Source organism: Bombus vosnesenskii, unplaced genomic scaffold (genome assembly GCF_011952255.1).
Source record: "Bombus vosnesenskii isolate JDL3184/JDL3185 unplaced genomic scaffold, Bvos_JDL3184-5_v1.1 scf7180000013320, whole genome shotgun sequence".
NCBI lineage: Eukaryota > Metazoa > Arthropoda > Insecta > Hymenoptera > Apidae > Bombus > Bombus vosnesenskii.
In genome coordinates, this window is record NW_022882965.1 from 1,003,364 (window position 1) to 1,021,463 (window position 18,100).

Sequence of the window (18,100 nt, forward strand, 5' to 3'; positions counted from 1 at the left end):
TATATCGTAAAATGTATATTTTCAGTATTCCAGTTTATATAATTGTTAAATGAATGTAAATAATGTGCAATTTATATGCATTTATATTTCCTTCATGTTTTCTACGCATAGAAGTTCCTAATTCAAAATTTACGTCGTGTTCCTTATATGATTAAATATTTGAACGAAAATGTAATATATGTATAGAGTGAGTATTATTAATTTAGAGTATTCATAGAGTATTATATCTTCTTTATCATAATCATATCTTACTTTAAAGTGATGTGATTCCATTTACTTATTTTTCTTACTTTAAGCGTAATTATTAGTACTACTTGAATAGTATAAAGGAATATAAAGAATAGGACATTTCAAAATACAATGAATAATTACATATATTAGTCAATAAAGTCGAATGCTTAGACATCTTTTACTATACAATATTGTAAAAAAAAATTGTTGAAATACTTTTGTAATGTACATCAATATGAGATTTTTCAGTTCTATCTTCCAATGTGTTCGTTCTTTGTTACACAAACATAAATAACATAGTTGTATGATACTTCATGTATTTACAAATAACAATTTTACTAGTAAAATAAGTATACTTATATTTATAAATGGACTCATATAAATACATTACGACACAGCTCTAATTACTGCAATTTTGTAAGCTGAAAGAAATAACTGTATCATAAATAAAAGGGAATTTGCATAAATTTTAATAATTTATACAAGTTTTATGTATACGTGTCCTTTTTTCATTATGTATCTTTTTCAAATTATTTTGTGCTTCCTAACTGTGTATTCTTTACTTCTGCAATCAATGCTTCTTTGATATGTGCTGCTATTTTCATTTTCTTTCTCTTCTTAACTCTACCAGATATTTTTTCTTTAACATTTTTTGGAATTTCTGTTTGTGATTTACTCTTCTTCTTCAGACAACTGAGAGGATTTGGGCCCCCTTTTTTCTTCTTTTTTAGTCTTACTTCTGTTTTATCAGTTACTCCAGCTACTTCTTTTAGTACTTTAATATTTTCTTTCTCCCATTCAGTCATCCCTAATTCTTTACGAATATTTTCAGCATATTCACGACTAGCTTGTGAAGGTGCTTCCAAAGTTGGTGCTTTACCATGCAAATACATTATTGGTACACCTGGAATTTTTCTCAAGTAATCCTGAAGTTCTCTGTCTTGCGTAGCTATAATATATCTGAAAAAAACATAACAGATATATATACATATATGTATAGTATCACTAATTTTAATTTCCACCCATTGAAATTTTTATTATACCTAAATGAATTATTTTTTCCAACCATAGATAGTAAACATTTTGTGCCACTAATTGAATGTTTTTCATGTCCACATTTATGTATAGGATATTGTTTAACAATTTGCATAGCACCACTAACTGCTTTTGAAAATGAACTTAATTTTTCAGTTTCCAAAATGATACATGGTGTAGTTAATAATTTTACTTCAGATTGAAAATATTTTGATAATTGATCTTGTATATTAAATTTATTCTAAAAAGAATTAAAAATTATTACAGATTCAAGTCACTTGTCTTCATTAATTTATAAGTAATTATATATATCATTTTCTATTCTTTATATACTGAAAGCAGACATCAACTTTAATTACAGTAACATAAAATAATATATTTAAATGCAAACCTCTAACGCAGCCAAAGCAAATGTGCCATCAATAAGAATTTGAAACGGAGATCTAAATTTAAAGTTGTTAATAAAAAAGCTTAAATTTTTTCTCGCTTTTTTCTGTCGGTTTGTTTTCATCTTATTTTCCCAGCTAACCTTAAAATGTGTCACATTTATCTTATACACATACAGATTTAATCTTCGAAATAATATGATAAAATATTATTAAACATTGTAAACCTTTATTTTAAATTGACAAAAATACTAAAAATTTTAACCACTAAATAAAGAGCTTTGCTTTTTCAATGTATTTCATAAACACAAATTGTGTATATATATACATATAGAAAGATTACTCAATATGCAATATAACATAACCTACTTTCAGAGGTGATCGGAATCGGAAGTGAATAGAAGTAAACTGAACGTTGTGTTGCTCGTTGATTTGAAAACATAGTTATTACTTATATTTTGTGTACTATTCCTGAGAAAAATTTTGCATTATCGATTTCATTCGTAACAGAAATTCATCAAAATGTAAATGTTTATACAAAATTTTTTATCATTTTAACAGTAATTTTTGTATTTACACAAAACTTAACCTTACTTTTCTATTTATATGCTATCTTATCTTTTTTCTATTTATATGCTATTTATATCTTTTTGTGTAAATTTTATCTGAAGGTTATAACTTTTCTCTTTGAATTCCTATTAGCAATTTTCTAACAGAACAACTTTTATTTTTAGGTCGTCTTTAACTAAGCCAAAATCTGAAATGACTCCTGAGGAATTAGCAAAACGAGAGGAAGAAGAATTTAACACTGGACCACTTTCAGTATTAACTCAATCTGTGAAAAATAATACACAAGTTTTAATTAATTGTAGAAATAACAAAAAATTATTAGGAAGAGTAAAAGCATTTGATAGACATTGTAACATGGTTTTAGAAAATGTAAAAGAAATGTGGACTGAACTTCCACGTACTGGTAAAGGAAAAAAAAAGGTAATATAATATAACTATGTGGTATTGAAGCAAAACTTATGATTGACAGTACACTGAAAGCTTTGTTTTTATCTAGGCAAAACCAGTAAATAAGGATAGATTTATTCCAAAAATGTTTTTGAGAGGTGATTCTGTAATTCTAGTTCTACGAAATCCTTTAGCAACAGCATCAGGAAAATAATTTTACCAATATCTTCACTATTTTATAACTTATAAATAAGAAACATGAATTTGAAATAAATTTTTTAATTTAAACTATAAATATGTATAATTTATTCGTGTTAACAATTATATCTTGAATTTAATATAATATACTTTCTCTTATATTTTAAGTATAAAAATGAAACAGTGTTAAGTAGGTCATGACATTTATTTGTAATGAATTATACAAAAAATCATTAATCTTTTTCAGCAATTGCAGTAAGATGCTTATCAATTTCTTGTTCTGTTAAAGTTCTGAAACATAAAAACATTTCATACGTTATTTATTTACAACAATTTTATACATGAAGTAGAAATAATATTTACCGAAATTTGGGATTGTCCTTTGATACTACCCCAACTTCTATCTCTGTTGGCTTAAAATCTACTGATAAAACAGTAGATAAACAAGTAATTGCTAACTGTATTGTTTCATCATGATCATAGTTTTGTTTCTTCTTTAACTTTTTTTCCAGATAAGAATTAGCTTCAGTTTGTTTAGCACCAACAGAGATGGCTCTGTAACCACAATAATATCCTGCAGGATCAGCCTTATAAACACAAGGTCCTTTTTCTTTGTCATATGAAATAAGCATCATAGAACATCCAAGAGGCCGCATTTCTGCATTTTGTGTATATACTTGACTGATATCTGCAATACGTCTGCATAATGCATCCACAGGAATTTCATATTCATACTTGTATTTAAAATGAGCTGCTTCATATCTTGCACGTTGAACTTGAGATCTGCTATCGGCTAAAATGCACAACAAAAACAATATATCTTTAGTACAAAAAAGATCTAGATATTTCAAATAATAATGATTGAAAAATTATATAACAAATCTTTAGGATAATCATTTTCTTTAAAACTTTACTCACCTATCATGCCTGTCACAAGGCAACCGATATGCTCAGTGAGTTGAAAAATATGAGTAACACTGGAAGCATCAAGCAGCTTATCCTATAAACAAATATCCTTAAATTTAATAAGTTTCATTTGTATTCTTTGCAGAAAAATCTTTAAATGTTACTTTAAAATACTATACTATATACTGTAGAAAGAAGAGGATAATATTATAAAGAACTATTAGTAATAACAGTATAGTGATAGAGGTTATCTTACAGGCACTTTCTTTTGTGTAGCAAAAACAGCTGTGTCCACTCCTTTTACAGCAACAGATGTCAAACCACCTTGATTTATCGCTTTAAACGCATATTCTGCAAAATATTCGATACTTTTACTTAAAAAGGTTGAAAATTGCTAATCACGCCATGTCATGGTTCCCGCTTAGAAAATTCGTATAAGAGTTAGTACTTCGAAAGACAGCAACAAAAATTGAAAAACTGTTTATGTCTTAATGTAAAATATTTTCACAAATCTTACCTACTTGGTAAAGCCGCCCTTCCGGTGAAAAGATTGTAATATGTCTATCAAAACCAGCACTACTACCGCGCGCCATATTCGCAAATAATGTTAATGGTCGCGTTTAAAAGTTGCAGGCAACTATTCGAAACGTCAAATCATGCAAGGCGAGTATTAAGGTAATTTACATTGAACGACAGAAATTTTTACCGGAACAATTTTTACATATTCTTATATTCATTTAGAAAAGTAGACTTAAAATCAAATATAAAGATCTGACTTTCTAAGAAATTTGTAAAATTGTTTATTACTTATCCTTACAATTTTAATATATTTTTTAATACAAAATTATGCTCTTTATTATTCTGTATAAAAATCTGAATTTTATTTAAAGATTAAATTATAATTAAAAAAGATAATTGTTTAGTATTAACAGTTAGAATTTAAAAAGATATAAATTTTAAAATTTGATTTCAAAAGTAATATATTTTATTATGAATATTTCTCTTTTGAGAAATATACGTAGTAGCAGATTTTTTAGTATAATTAACTACGAAACATATTAGCATTCCTATGTCAAAAAATGAAGCAATTTAAACCGTATTTTCTTTATTGGCAATGCACATACATATATTTGTTTATTCGTTTTCCTATAAATAACGCTTGCGATATCTTTTAACATCTTAAGCTTGTTCTGATCGAGATCGAATCTGATTTTACACCAACCATCTAATACGTAGTAATACGTGATACACATCGATATGTGTACACATTGAACATTAAATTTCGTAAGCAATGTAAATGTTATCATAAATTACTGTACTTGGTATAGTTACACAAATATCTTGTCTATGAAAACAATGACACGTATATCTTAAATTACTGCTGTCATTAAAAATTTTCCAGTACGCTAGTAGCACTTAAGCGACACTTGCGATACCAAAAGTAGATACCAAAGTACAAATGTCTGCATCAACAGGTAAAAATATTTTATATTAAATGAAAAATTAATCACTTAGTACAACAAATATCTGTAAAAGATAAAGGTAGTCGTTGTATTATTTATAAAAGGTACACATTATTAATCGCGTAAGGTTTTTTTCAAGTAAATAAATTTTAGAACATAAGCGTCGGTCATATGACCTTCCACAAATTTTGTTTTATTTTTTTTATATTATAAATGTGTAGTGGCATGTGAAACTAATAATAATTTTTACAGTTTATTGTACATTCTGTATGATCGAAATCAAAACAAAACCCGCGTGAGTCTATTGTGCATTATTTATAGTTCTGATTAAAACGAAATCCACATGACGATTAAAATTTGTATTACTATTCGTAGCATTCCAAAAGTGTAAGTAATGCGTGTATATGTATATAGTAATGAAGCAAAATACTTTTATATGATATTTTTAAATGTTTATATTGAATAATATACTTTAATGCAATAAACTAATTGTAATTTAGTCAAACAAATTAATTTGCTGTAAAAATTAATTTAATACATTAATGTAATATATACATAATCTTATCCAAATTTTTTGTGTATATACATGAAGGCTTAATACTAATTTTCAGGTGATAAGAACAGCCTGAAAAATGGCACAGAAGCTTTAAAAACACAATTTGATCCTACTGGTTAGAATTTTTGTTCTTATGAAGAAATTATATCAAATTCAAGTTCTATGTATCATCTATTAGATCAATATTTTATAGAACATCAACATATTCGATATAATCCCTTAAAGGGAGAATGGGTACTAGTGTCACCACATCGAATGAAACGACCCTGGGGGGGACAAATTGAAACAAATATAGAAGAAGATCTTCCAGATTATGACCCTGATAATCCACTTTGTCCGGGCAACGTCAGAGCTAGTGGACAGGTAATGCATTTAAATAACTATCCTTTAACTTTAAAACCAGAATTGCACAACTTTTATGATACTAAATGTTTTTGTTTTCCAGGTAACTCCAATATATGAAAATACATATTCATTTGTCAATGACTTTCCTGCATTATTGGAATCAGTTCCTAATCCATCAAAATCTGAAGATGAATTATTCCAAATGGATGCTGCCAGAGGTACTTGTAAAGTGATGTGTTTCCATCCCAAATCAAATGTAACAATAGCACTTATGAAAATTTCAGAAATTAAAGAAGTGGTTAAACGGTATGTTGGTAATACATTTAGTTTGTAGTATTGTAATATTTTATGTAATAAATGTCGTTATGATTTAGCTGGATTTTTGAAATGCTTGAGTTGGGAGAGAAATGGACTTGGGTACAAATTTTTGAAAATCGTGGTGCTGTAATGGGCTGTAGCAATTCTCATCCTCACTGTCAAATTTGGGCTAGCTCTTTCTTACCAAATGAAGCTAAAATAAAGGATAGATACCTCAGCGATTATTATAATCGTAATAAAAAACCACTTCTTATAGATTATGTACAAAAAGAACTTTTCAAAAAAGTAAAGTACCATATTAAGAGAATTTAGATTTAGATCTACAGATTTTTTAATTTGTATATTTTATGTTGTAGGAGCGCATTGTATCAGAAAACCGAGATTGGGTAGTTTTAGTACCATTTTGGGCAGTATGGCCATATGAAACTATGGTATTGCCTAAGAAACAAGTATCTAGAATGCAAGATTTATCAGAAAGTCAACAAGAATCATTAGCAGCTACTATGAAAATACTGTGTACAAAATATGATAACTTATTCCATTGCTCTTTCCCTTATTCTATGGGTTGGCATGGTATGGTTAAATATTATTAGATATGTTCATTAAAAAAGGTCATGTAACTAATCACGATATTTAATTGATTCTGTTTGAAGGAGCCCCAACTGGACCATATGTAAAACAAGATTATCCTTATTGGACTTTCCACGGAATTTATTTACCTCCACTATTACGTTCAGCAACTGTAAAGAAACATATGGTTGGCTATGAACTTCTTGCACAAGCACAAAGAGACTTAACGCCAGAACAAGCAGCAGAGAAATTACGAAATTTATCAGATTCCCATTACAAGTATCCAGAAACCAGTTTAACTAGTTCTGAGATAGAAGAGTATTCTAAATGAATTAATTCACTTTATATAACTATATATTTTTATAAATGTACGTGTTATTCACGTATATATATTTATAAAAATGTAATGTCGAACATCATGTAATTATACACATATTAATTTTAGTAGTAAAAATCAATAAACATGAAAGTAATCAATTACATACAATTTTATACAATTAATATATAGGAAATGTACAATCAATTTTCTTGCTCCAAGCATGAATGCCACCAATCACATCTTTTATTTTTAGATTATTTCCCTGAAATATTTCCTGAAGACTTTTTACAGCCTTTTGCGAATCATTCCCTCTTCTGCACATAACATATACTAGAACAAATGCACACATATTTATTATATATTTACAACTTCAACATAACATATTAAGAAAAATATACTTACAACTAGCATTATCATGTTGTTTTTGTATTTCCTGTATTCTATTTCTTATTAATGTTACTGTTTCGTTGTTATTGATATCACATAATGGTATATTTATAGAGTTCTTTAAATGACAGATGTCAAATTCTTCGGTTGAACGTACGTCAATTAAGATATGAGCTTTCGTGCCTAATTTCAATGTTGTGTTATATTCTTCCACGCTTATTCTTTCTTCCGTTCTTAATAAATTTAATTTCGGATCTTTATCATTTGCTTTTGCACTACAAAATTGTTCATAATCAATTAATTTGTGCAGAGTTGGATGTTCGCCGCAAACGGCACAGTTTATATTTCTATTTATTTTCCTAACATGTACTAATAATTATTGATCAAACTAGAAAAAGCTGGAGGAGATTACTTAGGAAGATTACTTAGCATCTTATATTCCTGGCAAGGCTCGAACGTTTTATCTTCCTTTAGATTTTCCAAAGTTTCCATTTCTCTGACTTGCTATTTTAGTTAACTTAGTATACGTGCTATACATAGGTATGTATAGTGTCATGATCGCGACAGTCGTGAGTTACCCACGCTTTATCCTCTGTAAACTATTTATAAAAGAAGAACAAATTCATGTTAGAACTTTCATTCAATTTACCAATACAAATAATTTTAAACAAGAAAAAAGACCTAATGCAGTGGTTTCAACTTAAACATATCCAACAGTTATTTACGAATAAATAGTATAAATCTTTTAGCAACATGAAATTCGCGATATTTATTCAAATATTTATATTTATAGTGCGCCATCAGCAAAGAAAACGTGTTTAACGAAACGTGCGCTATCGATTTTATGCTTTTGCCACGCAGACACGGAAATTGCAACTCAAAATTGAATTTGTACTACAAAGCGTTGACGTTACGACATCAATTGCATACTTCAAAAACACCGAAGGTATAACATCATAGTCACCCTATTGGGAATAGGATTGCTTTGAACATAGGGAAAGCTGAACGAATTTTTTGCGGATCTTCCTTCTTCTCTACGTTGGATTTTATGCAAAACGACTTTAACCTTTTCAAGGAAATACGGAAATAAGGATTTTAGATAGAGAGATTTATCTGGAAGGAAATTGATAGAAAACGTAGAACCAGTTCTTGTTGGTTTTTTCTCTTCGCAGAGATTCAAGCTTTAAAGAACGATCAAATATGTGCGCAGCTGACTAACGCGTGAAGTTATTATTAAAAAAAATTGTTGCATTTAAAAGGATAAATATTAATTTAAATTTAAAACAATTGTTTGTTCCATTATCATAAGTTTAATTTAAATTTAAAAAAATTGTTAGTTCGATTATCATAACTTTAAAGATATGTAGATATTGTATTTACATATCGAAAATCAGACAGCAATATTAATTAACACACCTAGTCAAACGCACACGTACTTTAAAACCGTGCTTTAAAATCGATATTCGCTGAAACAATACATCGCTTTGCGCTTCCAATTTGTTTTCTCACGAAGAATTAGTCCACTCATTGTTACCGTATATTACTCGAATAAATTCTATATCTTGATTGGAAAATCACATATTTTAACGAACTTCCTTATGACTTTTATGACTTTAATTGGCAATTTCCATAATGTTCTATAACTTGACAATAGACTGATAATACTTCAGGATATATATACATACATCATGTTTTTGAGGATTCTGTAGTAAAATAATGATAGGTTCTGCGGAGAGGGCAGGGACACAGCGCAGCACACCCTGGAGCTCTGTCCGGCGTGGGAGCTGCCCCACTACACCCTGCGTCCGCCTCTTCCGCGAGCGAGTTATGCTCGCGAAGGAGCGAGCGGAAAGGGAGAGAAAGAAAAACTCTCAGCCCTGCAGGATAAGACGATGGAGAAGGATGGCAGTCAGATGACCCAGAGCCGCCCCGCCACCACCCCAACGGACTACGACCAGAAGAAGTGACCTCCCCCTAACGCCTACTCAATAGCCGGCTCGAACAAGAGAACGCGAGAAGGGGATGCAACTGAAGTTAATTCATAAGAGGTTCCTGGAGCACCCCTGTCACGCGCATAAGATGGTCATCGTGGAGTTTTAGTCGGTAGGAGTCCGACGCTACTCTGCTGTTACGCGATTATTGCAGCAGCGGAGTGTCCATGAGGATTTCTCCACGTACAAAAAAGAAAAAAAAAAAAAGTAAAATAATTATATGTAAAACAAGATTATTCTTATTGGACTTTCCACGGAATTTATTTACCTCCACTATTACGTTCAGCAACTGTAAAGAAACATATGGTTGGCTATGAACTTCTTGCACAAGCACAAAGAGACTTAACGCCAGAACAAGCAGCAGAGAAATTACGAAATTTATCAGATTCCCATTACAAGTATCCAGAAACCAGTTTAACTAGTTCTGAGATAGAAGAGTATTCTAAATGAATTAATTCACTTTATATAACTATATATTTTTATAAATGTACGTGTTATTCACGTATATATATTTATAAAAATGTAATGTCGAACATCATGTAATTATACACATATTAATTTTAGTAGTAAAAATCAATAAACATGAAAGTAATCAATTACATACAATTTTATACAATTAATATATAGGAAATGTACAATCAATTTTCTTGCTCCAAGCATGAATGCCACCAATTACATCTTTTATTTCTAGATTATTTCCCTGAAATATTTCCTGAAGACTTTTTACAGCCTTTTGCGAATCATTCCCTCTTCTGCACATAACATATACTAGAACAAATGCACACATATTTATTATATATTTACAATTTCAACATAACATATTAAGAAAAATATACTTACAACTAGCATTATTATGTTGTTTTTGTATTTCCTGTATTCTACTTCTTATTAATGTTACTGTTTCGTTGTTATTAATATCACATAATGGTATATTTATAGAGTTCTTTAAATGACAGATGTCAAATTCTTCGGCTGAACGTACGTCAATTAAAATATGAGCTTTCGTGCCTAATTTCAATGTTGTGTTATATTCTTCCACGCTTATTCTTTCTTCCGTTCTTAATAAATTTAATTTCGGATCTTTATCATTTGCTTTTGCACCACAAAATTGTTCATAATCAATTAATTTGTGCAGAGTTGGATGTTCGCCGCAAACGGCACAGTTTATATTTTTAGCACGCAGGTTGATCTTACGAAACTTCGTTTCTAGTCCATCGAATAATAGAAGTTGACCGGATAGTACATGCGGAAGATCGAGTACTATCTTCAGCGCTTCTAATGCTTGTAAGACGCCAATAGTACCAACAGCTGCAGTTAAATTAAGTAATAAATATTTTTCGAATTAAAAATACTGTATAAATTAATTAAATTAATTAAAAAATAATACCTGGGCCAAAAACACCACCATCTCCACAATTTGTTACTGTTTCTGGAGGAGGAGGTTTAGGAAATATACATCTGTAGCAAGGTCCATTGTAATTAAATACAGATAAATGACCTTCAAATTTTAATGCTGATCCAGATACTAAAGGTTTATTACTTAGAACACACGCATCATTCAATAAATAACGTGTAGCTACATTATCAGTAGCATCTACCACTACATCGTAAGACTTTATTATGTCCAGAGCATTACTGCTATCTAGTTGAATTTTATATGGAGTAACTTTAATGTCACTGTTTAAGCTAAAATTAGGAATATTTAGTTTAGATTATAAAAGTAGGGATATTTTATATCATGAATTTTACCATCAAATAAACATTTAATACATATACTTGTAAAAATCTATGCATATTATATTGATATACAAATACCGATTAAGACTTTCTGCAGCAGTATTTACTTTTGGTGTTCCAATACTTGTTTCTGCATATAATAATTGTCTATGAAGATTGTTAATCTCTACATCATCATAATCAATTATACCAATTTGTCCAACACCAGCAGATGCTAAATATAATGCAGCTGGGCATCCAAGTCCACCTGCTCCTACGATCAATATTGCGCTATTCTTTAATTTTACTTGACCTGTAATTATATAATGAAAAATGTTAGAATTGAAAATAAAGACTTTATTATTATTTATATATCAAATTAAGAATACATATAGAAGAGAAAATATTAAATACTAAAGAATAACAGATTTTTGTTATATGAAATTCATATGATTTTAATTTAATATATATAATACATTTTAAAATTTTGTAAATAGAATACACCTTTAATAGCAATTTCTGGCAAAAATATTTGCCTACTATATCGTAATATTTCTTCGTTATTCAAACCGTAATCTTGTAAGATTTGTTTTTCGCGCCTTAAGGCAGCTAGTTGAGTTTCCTTCGTGCGTAACAACTCACGCAATTCAACAATTTCATCAATCAATTTCTTTTCGTTCATTTTTCTAGAAAAAAATTTAAAAATGATTTACTGTTCTACTATAAAAGGTTAAGAGTAAAATTAAATTCAAAATTTTTTATTACAGAAAATCACGTAGTTAGGTTATACGTACTAAAACTTATTCACAAAATTACTGGTTAGAAGGTTGTTATTACATAAGTAGCAAATCCTACATAAGAAACAACTCGTTATAGATAAAACTTAAACAAAGACGAGTGAAGATTATTATTCTAATCTTTATTATTTTATTATTAATTTCGAATACTATCACTTGTTTTATTACTTTATAATCAGTATACACGCATCTACTTGAATAGATATATATTACACATTCTGTGCCCTGTTCTACGTTTAAGATGCAAATGGCACTATGCTTTACATATTTAGTATACGCAAAAATGCTCGACTAATCTCTTAATTAACCTTTAATCCTTTCAACGTGATAGATAAAATGAAGAATTTATCGTTTCAAGTAGTGTAACAAAAATAGAGAATATTTTCGATATTTACTTTTAGAGTTTAGAATAATATTCTTTTGTCCATTTTACTTAACTAGTAAAGAAAAGAAGTCAATATTTTCTTTTAATTTTTTTGGTATTCATTGATTGTATACAGATTTGTATTAAGTAAACTATAAATATGTGTAAGCAATATCTATAAATTAAATTATTATGTCTTTCAAGCTTTCTAGTTAAACCCGTGAAATGTGTATTTTAGGTGGCTACTATGACCGCGTGGTTCTGTGAGTGTCTCAAAGAATTAAAGAAGAAGCAGTGAAATTTGGAACTGCTAAAAACAGCTAGTTCGTTGAAAATTACGATGTGCTTGGTTTCAAAGATCCTTACGAGATCTACGTGTTTATTTGTACAGTGTCGTGCGCAATAAGTGCAGTACAGTCTTGGGCAAAGGTAGGAAGTTGATGATTAATGTCACGGTCAGCGAGGTTCTCACTCTTGACAAGCGCATACAAGAAAATCATGACTTTATAAGTGACAACTGGAGTATTGCTTGTGAAGAACTTTAATCGTAATATATACATACGTCAAGATGGTGGAACCAATTTTTGACTATCAATTTCGCCTGATACTTATCGGTGACAGTACAGTCGGAAAAAGTTCGTTGCTGAAATATTTTACTGATGGGAAGTTCGCAGAGGTACGCAGCGACTCTAACCGTTATTGTCAACAATGTTGATAAAAATGTTGATTTTAATCAAATCTGTCATGTTTTGTTTTTTTGTCATTTTTCATAATATCAAATAAGTTATACTGTAATTGATGTTGAAATCGAAGTTGAAATAGATTTTATGTCGTTGGAGTATTTCCAATTTTGCTGATCTAATAATATTTATGTAGTTGATTGCTATTTTTTAAATAAAGAATTCAGGACAGCATAAAAATGCTATGATATTAAATATGTTTGAAGAATTTTTGTCACGCAAATGAATTAGTTTTAATGTCCAATTATAATTATTATATACATTGTACAATTAGTAGGTTAATGAACAATAATAAACAAAACGGTATCTTTGATTGAGATACATTTTTATCTTTTATCTTGAATCTGTCATTGACTTTTATATAGAGTATGTTTTTTAGTAAATCAAAAATTATAATTCTTTTACAATTCAATGAGTTTATATCTGATATTATTATAGGAAGTATATAACGTATTTTATTTGATTAGCTTTCAGATCCAACAGTAGGAGTAGATTTTTTTGCTAGATTAATTGAAGTAAAGGATGGAACAAGAATAAAATTACAGTTATGGGATACAGCTGGCCAAGAAAGATTTAGGTGTGTTATATTTGTATTATATGTTTTTAGTAATTACGAATATATTAAAAACAAGATATGATATGTCATTGATACAAGTAAAATAATGAAATGTATTGTTTATCTTAGGTCAATTACAAAATCATACTATAGAAACTCTGTTGGTGCCCTGCTTGTGTATGATGTCTGTAATAGAGCAAGTTTTGAACATATTCCTCAGTGGATGATGGAAGCTCGTAGACATATTGAGCCACATCGCCCTGTATTTGCATTGGTAGGTTGTAAATTAGATTTAGTTACCAATGGAAGTAGGCGAGAAGTTTCAAAAGAAGAAGCAAGAGCTTTTGCTGATCAACATGGAGTACATCACATTGAAACCAGCGCAAAGACTGGAGTTAATGTTGAAGAAGCATTTCGAACAGTTACACAGGAAGTTTATAATAGAATACAGACTGGTGAATATAAGGTAGAAGATGGTTGGGATGGAATAAAAACTGGATTTGCTAGGCCTGGTGGTTTAGATTTTAATCTAGTCGAAGCAGAACCTGCAAAATCCTCTTGTTGTTAAGTTAAAATTTAATTTGTTATAAAAGCAAACAATGTTCAGAATGCAGTGGCACTATAAAAATTCATGTTTCTTAAGTTTTTCTAAATCTTGAGACATGTATATTAAGAGAGAGAAAGACCGAAAGAATACATTCAAATTTCCATATCAATTTTATTTGACAAACATGAAAGAAAATTCTATTCTTTAATAATTACATTCCACTGCATTCTCGTTTTAGAAGAAAGATTTACAACAAATTTAAAATGTGTATAAATCTTGATTAGACATTTTTGTACATAGCTTGTATAAACGAATGATTATATGTCATTGAAGTACACAGACATTGAACTAGAACTGTTTCTTATCTTATTTAAGGAACAAAATATCTCAATGTAAAGAAAGTTCATGTTCATAGTATAAATGTAGCTATAGCATTTTTATGAATTTTGTCATAAATTAATGATTTTGTTAATGATGAAAGAAAATAACGAATGTGCTTCTTTGTCAAAATCATCTTTTAAATATTGTAATAATAGAGTATTATAGTGAATATTATATAAATTAAAGAAAAGTTTTCGAAATAAAAATGCAAATGTTTGTAGATCACGCGTTTTACATACAGAAGTTATTTTTTGTTTTTAATGACACAGTTTGTGATAATGTCACATATATATGAAGAGCCAAAATACATACATATATATATATTCGTACTGTTCATATTTAATTAAAGCCAAACAAGTTAATATATCAGTACTTATATCTTAATTTATGAAACAATATATAAGAAGCGATCTGTATGTGCTCTAATTTTAAAACATCATAAACTTATTCTGTAAATATTATATTATATAATTATGTCAAAATATTACAAGATCTTGTTATAGAATAATAGATAGTGCACCACAATTTGTATAAGTTGCTACGAATTAATAAACATCTGCTTTATCATATTTTTATCATAAGATATAAACATGTCAGTTTAAATATGATATGAAAAATTTATATAATCTAATATAATATTTTTAATACAACCATTTTTTATTGGATGGTACATTTTACATTTTATCATGTCAATCTCTTAAAAGAAAATAAATTTCTGACTTTCAAGATATAAGTTAAGAACATAAACACTTGCATATACATACATACATTCTTAAGACAGAAATAAATTAGTCAAATAAATTTTATTCAAAAAAATATTATTTATGTGATTTGCATTTTTCAATACAACACGAATTAAGCAGAGATGTATTTATATCTGTACAATGTAACAGATATATAGAATATGTATCAAATGATAAAGTGCAGTAAAATCTGCATTTGTATAAATAATGTAAGTAAATGCAGCATGGATAGAATTTATGTATGAAGTTTTGTACTTATTAACTGTGGCATAAGACGAAATGAGTAATAGCTATTAGGAAAAAGAAAGAAAAACGCGAAACAGTAACATATAACTTATCATTATATTTGTATAGCTATAGGACATATCTTTTTGTCAATAAGTGATGTATGTATGTAATGAACGTACAACGTTGTAATATCCTAATTGACAAATAGACTTTTTCATCTATAAAAAATCTAAATTTGTTATGTGATCGTTTCTGTTTTAAAATATTTTTTTGTAAATAGAAATTAATATCATATTGAGGACATGAATTATAATAAATCTATGTTATATTATTTTAACATGTGACTATATAAAACTATAATTATACATAATATGTGAAAAACGGACACAGACATATATATACATATATTATAATGTCTATTTTGTAAAAATTGTTTTCTCATAAAATTTATTTTATGTCTAATTTGACAATTCAATATATACATCTTAGTGCACTACACATTTATATACATATAATCATGTTGGAAAATAAACAATTATAGAATTATATATCCTTTTTTGATAATGTAATGCGAGTATTAATTATTGACATTTCTTTTGTGATAGAATTTACAAAATTATGTTCTGCCACCATATTCTAGATAATTTCTATTTATTTAGCTCAATAAATTAATATTTTTGCTTTTTTTTTAGAATAAATTAATTACAAAGATACTTCTACTAAAATTACATATTATCATATTCATAATTTTAGATATATATAAAATATGGTGTGTGTTTTGTGTAACTGGTTATTTTTGTAGGCTGTAACAGATGGAGTAATCAAAATGTTGATGAGATATAATTTCATATTTAATGTACAATATATAACATATATACAGTATATACAAGTTAATACTTTCTTGCCAATATGCTTAAATTATACAGATTTTTGTAAACTGAATAATTTATATCTCTGAAATGTAAAATTGTCTGAATACAAGAAAAATATTACAAAATATCATTGTTACAGTTACATTTTCACGTAATTATGAAACATTAGCTAAACAGAATAAAACTAAATTTGTAAAAAAGCAAACTGAGAAAGAATAGTTTATATAATATTCTCATAATTAAATAATAACAATTAAAGAATATTGGTCGTTGTTAAGAAATATCTTATTCGTTTTATTTGACAAACTAATATAGTATTACGTTATATTATAGCACGCTATACTGAATTACGTTACGTAGTATTACGTTATATTGTACTACGTTATACTGTATTACGTTACATTATATTATGTTATATAGAATTACTTTATATTATACTTCATTATATTATATTACGTTATATAGTATTACGTAATAATGTATTACCTATTAATGTAATAAAATATAATGGATTACGTCACAATATATTACGTTATATACTACTACGTTATACTATATTACGTTATTTTATATTACGTTATATTATATTACGTTATAATCTATTACGTTATAATGTGTTAAGTTGTAATGTATTACGCTATATAGTATCATGTTATAATGTATTATGTTATATGGGATTACGTTATATTATAATACGTTATAATGTATTACGTTATATAGTGTTACGTTTTGCCCTAACTTCAAATACTGGGCGGATGGCATACGTTACCGTAATCGCAGACGGATACGAACACATGTATAGTGGGGATATCGAAAGGTGACAAAGGGAAGCAAGTGGATCAAGACAGTAGTTGTCCGTAACCAGTCATTAGTAAGAGTCGCGAGTCGAGACTTCTGAAAAAGTCGCTAGTCAAGGAAGTAAATAAACTGTTGAACGAACCGCCGCGTTTTCAGTTGATAGCTTTCACATTCTACATCTCAGTTATATTGTATTACCTTATACTACATTACGTCATATTGTATTACGTTATATTATATTATATTACGTTTCATAGTATTACGTTATAATATATTGCGTTATGTGCTATTACGTTATAATGTATTACGTTATATAGTATTACGCTATATTATATGTGGAGGACAATTAAACATGTTGGCGTATATAGTGATGGGACGAGTTGATACTTCGTGTAGCCAAATGTATTTAAAACTATTTGCAGTATAGAGTTAGTCATCGTTCGCCAGTGCTGCTCGATATGCGTATACAAGGTAATGCGTACGTTCGCTCGATATTAATCGCTATAAGATTGCTCGATACTAACTGATTGTCTTAACGATCGTGTTCGTTTATTTATACTGGCCGGAGGAGTACCGAAATGTTTAAATTCGACTTCGATTGACGGTTGCACGTCGCGGCGACAATGTTTTGCCTGGAGTTTGTGTATCGTTACGTTTTGTACGTCAAGACGGTGTCAATGTCCCGAGGCAACGACA

At 28.6% G+C, this 18,100-nt stretch overlaps 6 protein-coding genes across 14 annotated transcripts; 3 read left to right on the forward strand and 3 right to left on the reverse strand.

The window, feature by feature from the left end:
* Positions 1 to 60: 60 nt before the first annotated feature.
* LOC117235813 (rRNA-processing protein UTP23 homolog) lies at positions 61 to 1,993 on the reverse strand. Its single transcript, XM_033498174.1, has 3 exons — positions 1,658 to 1,993; positions 1,275 to 1,507; positions 61 to 1,191 (listed from the first exon to the last, which is right to left on the reverse strand). The coding sequence occupies exons 1-3, from the start codon at positions 1,775 to 1,777 to the stop codon at positions 762 to 764; spliced, it is 783 nt and encodes a 260-aa protein (XP_033354065.1). The 5' UTR covers positions 1,778 to 1,993; the 3' UTR covers positions 61 to 761.
* A 28-nt stretch (positions 1,994 to 2,021) lies between these two features.
* On the forward strand, positions 2,022 to 2,906 carry LOC117235815 (probable small nuclear ribonucleoprotein Sm D2). The gene is made up of 3 exons (XM_033498177.1): positions 2,022 to 2,176; positions 2,387 to 2,642; positions 2,719 to 2,906. Coding segments are annotated over exons 1-3 (363 nt in total). The 5' UTR covers positions 2,022 to 2,174; the 3' UTR covers positions 2,824 to 2,906.
* Positions 2,907 to 2,993: 87 nt separating this feature from the next.
* LOC117235814 (proteasome subunit alpha type-6-like) lies at positions 2,994 to 4,391 on the reverse strand. The gene is made up of 5 exons (XM_033498175.1): positions 4,231 to 4,391; positions 3,970 to 4,064; positions 3,726 to 3,807; positions 3,171 to 3,600; positions 2,994 to 3,098 (listed from the first exon to the last, which is right to left on the reverse strand). The coding sequence occupies exons 1-5, from the start codon at positions 4,304 to 4,306 to the stop codon at positions 3,041 to 3,043; spliced, it is 741 nt and encodes a 246-aa protein (XP_033354066.1). The 5' UTR covers positions 4,307 to 4,391; the 3' UTR covers positions 2,994 to 3,040.
* A 510-nt stretch (positions 4,392 to 4,901) lies between these two features.
* On the forward strand, positions 4,902 to 7,445 carry LOC117235807 (probable galactose-1-phosphate uridylyltransferase). 5 transcript variants are annotated; one of them, XM_033498158.1, is made up of 8 exons: positions 4,902 to 5,188; positions 5,552 to 5,563; positions 5,788 to 5,847; positions 5,926 to 6,095; positions 6,178 to 6,383; positions 6,452 to 6,680; positions 6,752 to 6,968; positions 7,049 to 7,445. In XM_033498158.1, exons 1-8 carry the CDS (start codon positions 5,173 to 5,175, stop codon positions 7,294 to 7,296), a joined length of 1,158 nt encoding a protein of 385 aa, XP_033354049.1. In that variant the 5' UTR covers positions 4,902 to 5,172; the 3' UTR covers positions 7,297 to 7,445. The 5 variants fall into 5 exon arrangements, with proteins under 5 accessions (XP_033354049.1, XP_033354050.1, XP_033354051.1 ...); XM_033498162.1 differs by having other exon boundaries at positions 4,905 to 5,188; positions 5,429 to 5,563; XM_033498159.1 differs by lacking the exon at positions 5,552 to 5,563 and having other exon boundaries at positions 4,903 to 5,188.
* Positions 7,209 to 13,238, reverse strand: LOC117235806 (adenylyltransferase and sulfurtransferase MOCS3). Of its 4 annotated transcripts, none has more exons than XM_033498156.1 (7): positions 13,102 to 13,238; positions 11,883 to 12,064; positions 11,478 to 11,691; positions 11,050 to 11,348; positions 10,806 to 10,970; positions 7,687 to 7,989; positions 7,209 to 7,614 (listed from the first exon to the last, which is right to left on the reverse strand). In XM_033498156.1, the coding sequence occupies exons 2-7, from the start codon at positions 12,058 to 12,060 to the stop codon at positions 7,463 to 7,465; spliced, it is 1,311 nt and encodes a 436-aa protein (XP_033354047.1). In that variant the 5' UTR covers positions 12,061 to 12,064; positions 13,102 to 13,238; the 3' UTR covers positions 7,209 to 7,462. The 4 variants fall into 4 exon arrangements, with proteins under 4 accessions (XP_033354047.1, XP_033354044.1, XP_033354045.1 ...); XM_033498153.1 differs by lacking the exons at positions 7,209 to 7,614; positions 7,687 to 7,989 and adding exons at positions 9,930 to 9,951; positions 10,267 to 10,430 and having other exon boundaries at positions 10,503 to 10,970; XM_033498154.1 differs by lacking the exons at positions 7,209 to 7,614; positions 7,687 to 7,989; positions 13,102 to 13,238 and adding exons at positions 9,930 to 9,951; positions 10,267 to 10,430; positions 12,173 to 12,235 and having other exon boundaries at positions 10,503 to 10,970.
* On the forward strand, positions 11,980 to 15,964 carry LOC117235808 (ras-related protein Rab-39B). Of its 2 annotated transcripts, none has more exons than XM_033498164.1 (4): positions 11,980 to 12,107; positions 12,778 to 13,215; positions 13,747 to 13,856; positions 13,965 to 15,332. In XM_033498164.1, exons 2-4 carry the CDS (start codon positions 13,108 to 13,110, stop codon positions 14,401 to 14,403), a joined length of 657 nt encoding a protein of 218 aa, XP_033354055.1. In that variant the 5' UTR covers positions 11,980 to 12,107; positions 12,778 to 13,107; the 3' UTR covers positions 14,404 to 15,332. The 2 variants fall into 2 exon arrangements, with proteins under 2 accessions (XP_033354055.1, XP_033354054.1); XM_033498163.1 differs by lacking the exon at positions 11,980 to 12,107 and adding an exon at positions 12,569 to 12,703 and having other exon boundaries at positions 13,965 to 15,964.
* Positions 15,965 to 18,100: the final 2,136 nt, after the last annotated feature.